Source organism: Ptiloglossa arizonensis, chromosome 1 (assembly GCF_051014685.1).
Source record: "Ptiloglossa arizonensis isolate GNS036 chromosome 1, iyPtiAriz1_principal, whole genome shotgun sequence".
NCBI lineage: Eukaryota > Metazoa > Arthropoda > Insecta > Hymenoptera > Colletidae > Ptiloglossa > Ptiloglossa arizonensis.
The window spans coordinates 2,179,000-2,187,170 of record NC_135048.1 but is presented as its reverse complement, the minus strand read 5'-3'; the positions used below and the strand labels follow the sequence as shown (position 1 = coordinate 2,187,170).

Below are 8,171 nucleotides of genomic sequence, written 5' to 3'. Positions count from 1 at the left end.
TGTACGTTTGTCTTCTTTATAAAATAATAAATTTGTTACATTTGTTTACATCACTTAATATAAGTGTTACATTACAACACTTAATATTACCAAATAAATTACTAATATTAAGTGCTTAATTAAAGTTTGTAAGTACAAAGTACTTGTAAATGAAACATGGAGTTACATTGTTTGACAAACATTAAATAACGTAAAACATTGTGACACTTTTTATAGAAATTGTAAGTAACATGTATTATAATATCGTTATAAAAAAATCTTTCAATTTGTACATGATTGCTTCTAAAAAATTCGTTGTTACTTATGTGTCAATTGATCATCCCTTATATAAATAATACATACATATGTCTTCCTTTCTGCTCTTATACTTAACATTTTTGTATGTTTATAATATCTATAATAATAATACCAGATTTAAATTACAAAAAAATATATTTCAAAGTATTAAGTTCTGTTTTGTTACATACATTCCTACATGTTCTTCAGATGTGATAATTTATGGAGACCTTAATTTTATCTACTCTAACTCACTGTTATATATAACATTAACTTTATTTTCTACTTCCTCTCTTCCTCATGACCAACTTTTTTATTTTCTACGTCTTCTCCTTTCCTAAAATTACTGTCTTCTTTACCGTTAACAATACCGGGACGAACTCGCCCGTTTTACTGGTAACGAAGAATTCGAACCTTACTCAAGTTCAGAACCGTTAAAATTTAGTGATTTATTATTATTTTGAATTTCCACTCTCAAAGATCTTTCTAATAAATTTATTGAAGGCAAAACCGATAAACCAACCATTTAACTATGGGTTGTTTAGAAACAAAAGTTAAGCAAATAATAAGGGAAATATATACATATAATTACAGTAACAATAACGCTGACGATTATATACTTTAAACTGCTATAATTTCGCTATTTTCAGAAATTCGAACAAAAAGATGGATTTTGCTCTCAAAATTAGTGGATCCCCAATAGCTTGTACATATTTATAACGTTGCCTTTGTGATGACCTTTGATCTTGCAAGATCTAATGTCGCTTTCGCCCAAAGACAGCGTTCAATTAGTAATAAAACTCATTCAATATTTGGGAAATCAACAATCTTCTTCGTTATAACTATTATATTAATGCCTCTTAATATACTTATTAGTTTATATTATTTGATCCTTATAAAACATACTTGATATTAAGAACAGAATCAAATAAAATAATTGACTTTCTGTCTCATCGGCCATTCAAATATTACTATTTTAAAATTACACGCTTTTTATGTTTATTTATATTATAGAAAACGAATCGAATAAATAATTCTCTTACGATTAAAAACGTTAAATTATAATTTATATAATTACAGCTTGATTTATTCTGCCCTCATCATTTTACTTTTTAAATTCCGGATATTAAAAGATTTTATACCCTAGTATACAACTCTATTCATTGAGCATCTGTTTTTTCCATTCTTACAATATAGCAATAATAATAACTATTTCAATTGCAGTAGCATATTATTCAAATTATCACATGAAGAGTTTATTTACTTTTTCAATAAATTTTATTACTGCTGAATATATTTGATTAACGTGATTGAATGTGATATCCATTCTATTCTATAATAGAACATTCGGGATAGTTCTCGAGTCACCAGAAGCAGGATGGCTGCGCATAGCGTTGATTGGTCTATCCATTAAGAGCTGAGCTATTATTGGTCAATCGCGGTTACGCGTGCGGCACACGGAGTGGAAATCTCGTAATGCGCGCGTAGAGTGCGTACAAGTCTCTCTGAAGGTTGCATCACTACACGTGAAGTTGGAGAATCCGCGTCTCTTCTAAACTTTTTGATAAAATTGAACGATATAACGTGTAAAAATCAAAATGCTAACAGCCGTAAAATTATTAACTAAAAGCTGTAGCAATGTTACTTGTGATATTGCTAGAAGACGACAGTTCAGCACAATTCTTAAAAATGTAAGTTTCAATGGCGATTTGGAATGCATTGTCTATAATTCTTTTCGCCGCACATTTCTCTGTCATGTATAATCTGTATAATATATACGCTAATTCAATGATTTGTAACATTGTATTCAACTTGTTATTCTGTAGCATTTATCCATTTTTCTGGTATTTTGGGTACCTGAAAATACTTTTCTCTTTAATACCACGAGACATTACCGAGTTCATAACCGGCACGTGATTTGCTTCATTTATTTCTTATGTTTGAAACTACATTACATGGAAAAATATATCTATGTTGATATTTATTATATTTACATTTATCACATATTGTAACAAATATCAGTGAAAATTTGTTCAATGTATTATTACGTTAAATTACATCATGTCTTTGTATTTTTTTAATTTGTTATTTAAATGAAATCTATTTTGTATTTTATATCTATTTATAATAGCACTTAGAATATTTCACTATCTTTTAGGTTGCAGCTCCTGTTAATATCATGCCCCGACAATTTATAGATTTGCATCAATATCGATACAAGTAAATAAATCTTTTGTATTTTATATATTCTATATTCCTTATTACATACATGTATATTTAATAATTTAATTAACAATTATTAATTGTATTTTAAATTCATGCTAACGTTATCTTTTATAGATCTGAAAGTGTAAAAGGAGCAGTTATTGGAATTGATCTTGGTACAACATTCTCATGTGTAGCAGTTATGGAAGGAAAACAAGCTAAAGTAATTGAAAATGCTGAGGGTTCAAGAACAACACCATCTTTTGTGGCGTTTACTAAAGGTTGAACATTACTGTTGCATAAGTAGTTTGTAGAATTTCAAGGTTTTTTTTTACTTATGGTATACAAGATTCTGCATGCCTTATTATACATAAGTGAAAATTAGGTTTAATAAATGTGTATAAGTAAAAATAATACCTTAATATTTTGAATATTTAAAATATCTATTAACCATTGCTGCAATATATATTTCATTTTTTCACACGTATACACGAGTCAACTCTTAATTTTGTAACTAAAAACTGTTTTATATTCTCCCAAACACTAAACACCGTGCATTATTCCATAAATTAACCTTATATCCTTACACTACTCTCACATTTAAAAATGATATTAAAAACTTATCTAGAAAAATGCAAAATGCAAAATGCTCACCTCTTCCCTCCGCACAAATAGTAGTCTTGTAAAACAATCTCCAAATTCTGTAGAATAATCTTGTTACTACAAATCTTTGCTTACTTATTTTTGAAAATATTTTTATTAGCAAATTTAAAAAGGCAATCAGCAGCCTTATGTGTATATAAATTTTTATTGTTATTTTCACATGTAAAATTAATCCAGAAATACCCTACATTTATAGAATCTTCTATATAAAATATTTAAAATATTTTTACATTAGATAACTTTTATTATTTTATAAAATCTTAATAAATAATAAAATTAATGAATTTTAAATACCAGCAGATAAAATTCTTCATATTTCATTAATAATATTATTCTAAATTCGTCATTTTAGTAAAAACACCATAATGAACTTATGAATTTTCAGATGGTGAACGCTTAGTTGGTATGCCAGCCAAACGTCAAGCAGTCACTAATTCGTCAAATACATTTTATGCTACAAAAAGATTAATTGGACGAAAATTTGATGATGCAGAAGTAAAAAAAGATATGTGTGTATTATGTGTGTATTATATTGTTAATACTTTGTTGTTTTTTATTGACTTATACTAATAATTTTAGGAAGACTGTTTCTTATAAAATTGTTCGAGCTTCCAATGGAGATGCATGGATACAGGGAGGTGATGGTAAATTGTATTCTCCTAGTCAGATTGGTGCATTTGTACTCATGAAAATGAAGGAAACAGCTGAAGCATATTTGAGTACATCGGTAAAAAATGCTGTAATCACTGTCCCTGCGTACTTCAATGATTCACAAAGACAAGCTACGAAAGATGCTGGTCAGATTGCTGGCCTTAATGTACTTAGGGTAATCAATGAACCAACAGCCGCTGCTCTTGCATACGGAATGGACAAAACAGAAGATAAAATGTATGTATCATAATGTTTTTAATTACATTAGGGATATAGTAAGATTTTTAAAAGCCCTTGAAATATATCAAACAAAAAATGATGTTATTATTTTTCGTCTCTTAGCGTTGTTTTTGTAAACATGCTGAAAATACTTACTGACCAATTTAATGGTACTTTTTTCCTATTTTAATGTATGAAAAATGTATATGTTCTATAAATGTGATATTTTTGTTTAGTATTGCAGTATATGATTTAGGAGGTGGTACTTTCGATATTTCAATTTTGGAAATTCAAAAAGGAGTTTTTGAAGTTAAATCCACAAATGGTGATACTTTCTTGGGTGGAGAAGATTTTGATAATGCTTTAGTTAATTATCTTGCATCAGAATTTAGAAAAGATGTGTGTATATTGAATCAAAATAATATTTCCTGTTAGTAGTATAATAAAAGTGACGCATATTATTTTAATGTTTGTACAGCAAGGCTTAGATGTATCAAAGGATACAATGGCTATGCAACGTTTGAAAGAAGCAGCTGAAAAGGCGAAAATTGAATTATCCAGTTCCCTCCAAACCGATATAAATTTGCCTTATTTAACTATGGACTCTAGTGGGCCAAAACACTTAAACCTTAAACTTTCAAGAAGTAAATTTGAAAGTCTTGTAGGTGATTTAATCAAACGTACTATTCAACCATGCCAGAAAGCACTGTCTGATGCTGAAGTATCAAAGTCTGACATTGGTGAAGTGTTATTGGTTGGTGGTATGACAAGAGTGCCTAAGGTTCAACAGACAGTTCAAGACATTTTTGGTCGGCAGCCATCAAGAGCTGTAAACCCTGATGAAGCTGTAGCTGTTGGTGCGGCAGTTCAAGGCGGTGTACTGGCTGGAGATGTAACAGATGTTCTTCTTTTAGATGTTACTCCATTATCACTCGGTAAATATTTATTTATTCACAGATTGTATGAAACGAATTTTTAGACAATGATGTCTATTGTAACTAATCTTCTCTCAGATAAAAATGAAGATCCAATTATACTGAGTTATTATTATTGTAATCAATTTTAATGTCTACAATCATAATTACATTAATGTTACGATTTAATCTTTTTATTTCACAGGAATTGAAACTCTGGGCGGTGTCTTTACAAGATTAATTTCTCGAAATACGACTATTCCTACTAAGAAAAGTCAAGTGTTTTCCACAGCAGCTGATGGTCAAACTCAAGTGGAAATTAAAGTTCATCAAGGCGAACGAGAAATGGCTAACGATAATAAACTTTTGGGACAATTTACTCTCGTTGGTATTCCACCCGCGCCAAGAGGTGTACCACAAATAGAAGTTGCATTTGATATTGACGCTAATGGTATCGTTCATGTGTCCGCTAGAGATAAAGGAACTGGAAAGGAACAACAAAGTATGTAAAATCTTAAGTAAACGAAACTCCATTTTAACACTATTTAATAATAAGGAATATTTTTCAAGGAGTAACTTTTTTTTTACAGTTGTTATTCAATCCAGTGGTGGTCTTAACAAAGATGAAATCGAAAACATGGTGAAAAATGCTGAACAATATGCTAAGGAAGACAAAATAAAAAAAGAGAGAGTTGAGGCTGTAAATCAAGCTGAAGGAATTATTCACGATACAGAATCGAAGTTAGAAGAATTCAAAGCACAGTTACCTCAAGACGAAGTAAGATAAATATATGTATACTAATAATATGTATACGACGAAGCAAGATATTGGTGTATTGTTGTCTATGATCACGCGCGTCTATGTCTCAGTATACATTTTCATTTGCGGTACTTTTTATATTCATAATTTAATTTGATATTTTCAGTGTGAGAAATTGAGAGAACTGGTTGCCAAAATGCGAGAAACATTGGCCAAGAAAGATGATACAGAACCTGAGGAAATTAAAAGGCAAACGAACGAATTGCAACAAGCGAGTCTTAAACTGTTTGAGATGGCATATAAAAAGGTGCGCAAGATGTTTAACTGTTAATTTGAAATAAGATCTTCAAATTATAATACTAATATTTTGGTATTAAATGTATATAATTGTAGATGGCTGCGGAACGGGAAAGTCAAAACCAAAACCAAAGTCAGAGTCAGAGTCAAAGTCAAAGTCAAAGTCAAGAAGAAGGTGGAGCTGAAAAGAAAGAAGGAAAGAATTAATTATGTTTAATTTAATATGTATTCAGGCAAAAGAAATTTATTGCACAGAGCTGTAGGAGCAACAATGAATATCTTACATGTTCAAGAAAACCGCATATATAATTGATAACAAAATTGAACAATGTAATATTGTTGGCATTTTTTATTTTTGAGCATGTATGGTGAAAATAGGAAATATTAATTTAAATTTGCAGGGTGAGGTACTGATAAGACCTTCAATTGAACAGTTCTAATATGTACTACCTTGTAACTACGTACATATTTTTAACTGTTACAAACTTGGCGTAAATTGCAATAGCTGTAGACACATTTCGTTTTAATTTGTACTACCTAAAAATAAGCCTTCATAGAAATGTTTTGCATAGCATATATTTATTACGCTATTCATTTATAATCTTGCGAAAGGTCAATTTGTAAATTCTGTACATAACTGATTGCATTACAGCATTTGCTACTGGCAAATTCTTTTTCATTATATGCAAAAAGTGTTAAAGTATCATACTTTGGTCAGTTTAAATACTTGGCCTCGTAAAGCAACTGTGAAAATTGGTAGCTTGACAACCAGTCACGATTACGACACTGTAACCATAGGAATTTTGTGGTAATCATCCAGTGTGAGTGTGAAAGGATGCGAATATAAGAGAGTACGTTGTATGCTCGATGCAAAACAGATTATTCTATAAGAAGTATGTGACATGTAGATTATGTTAGGAAGTATTATATTATGATGTAACCATGTTATTAAAATTTTTTATTTGTATTACTGAGTCATAGAATGCAATTTTCAAGGCTTTTGTTGTTTCTTAATAAATCAATTTAAAGAGAGAGAAAGATATATATATATATATATACATATCCCGTGTCATATATATATACGTATGTAAATATATATAAATCTGAACCGTCTATTCCATACATAAATGTATATAATTTTGAACTATTTAATTTTCATGCGTGAAAACAAAATTTTGAAAATAAAAGATTTAAAGCATACAGTTTTGAATGTTTAAATTTTTCAACGCAACGGATAAACTAGAGTAGACTTAACATCCAATGAAATTTTCTCACACGATTTATAAATGTCTACAATTCCGTGTCATTCAATTACAGACAACATACCACTTTTGCTACTTTTATTAATTTAACTAATTTCGATGATTGAATTGTACACATATATATATATGTATATCTTTTTCCCAAAGTTGCTGTTTGAAAACATAAATATAGACGAAATTGAAAATATACTTTACATCTTATACAAGTCGAAACATAACATTGCGACCATTATTGGAATGACCTTTCGTTTAAGGGTGATTCTGGAAACTATAATCTAAACCACCGAAGTAATTTCTTGTATCAGACACAGTTTTTTGTATTTTCTGTCTTACTTTTTTATCTTGGTACGATTCTAATTTTTAAGACAAAGAAAGAGATATTAAAGTTGCAAATATTTGATTATTTCATCATTTGAATATAAGATATAAAGTACAGTCTAAAAGCAGCCGAGATAGATCACAGTTTATTAAGCTGTTGGAGTAAATGTAACTTTGAAAATATTTTGTTTCATGCTGCTAAAATGAATTTCGGAATGAATAGACTTTAGTGTTACAATATTTCTGAGATTTGTTAAAACCACAAACAATCTACAAAGATACGTTTTCTAAGAGTTCTAAATTTACCAACTCTCTTGATTCAGTTGAATATATATATAGTCAGTCACGAAAATCTTTGTACACGCCTTAAAATAGTCATTTTATGGAAAGCAAACAACAATTTTGTATATCTTTATTTATTAATATGTACAATATTATTAGTTAACCTATATAAAAATGTATTGTTTTTTAAAGAAATACTACAAATTATCCAGCAAAATCCAAAAATAAATGTTTCAAAAGTAACCGCAAAAATAAAAAACAATTTGAGAAAAATAGTATACTCTAAAAGTATTCGAAGGATTTTAAGAAAATCTAGATATGGGC

General features: G+C 29.2%; 1 protein-coding gene across 1 annotated transcript; it reads left to right on the top strand.

Annotated features, from left to right (window-relative positions):
* Positions 1-1,761: 1,761 nt before the first annotated feature.
* Positions 1,762-6,952, top strand: Hsc70-5 (Heat shock protein 70 cognate 5). Its single transcript, XM_076327546.1, has 11 exons — positions 1,762-1,967; positions 2,435-2,496; positions 2,617-2,762; positions 3,530-3,653; positions 3,724-4,032; positions 4,251-4,413; positions 4,493-4,949; positions 5,134-5,430; positions 5,519-5,706; positions 5,855-5,995; positions 6,082-6,952. The coding sequence occupies exons 1-11, from the start codon at positions 1,875-1,877 to the stop codon at positions 6,190-6,192; spliced, it is 2,091 nt and encodes a 696-aa protein (XP_076183661.1). The 5' UTR covers positions 1,762-1,874; the 3' UTR covers positions 6,193-6,952.
* Positions 6,953-8,171: the final 1,219 nt, after the last annotated feature.

Excerpts from the sequence above, each read along its gene's own strand:
- Hsc70-5 (XM_076327546.1), top strand. The coding sequence starts at position 1,875 with ATGCTAACAGCCGTAAAATTATTAACTAAAAGCTGTAGCAATGTTACT. Across the intron at positions 2,497-2,616 it reads TTGCATCAATATCGATACAA|ATCTGAAAGTGTAAAAGGAG; the intron begins GTAAATAAATCT and ends TATCTTTTATAG. Across the intron at positions 5,996-6,081 it reads TTGAGATGGCATATAAAAAG|ATGGCTGCGGAACGGGAAAG; the intron begins GTGCGCAAGATG and ends ATATAATTGTAG.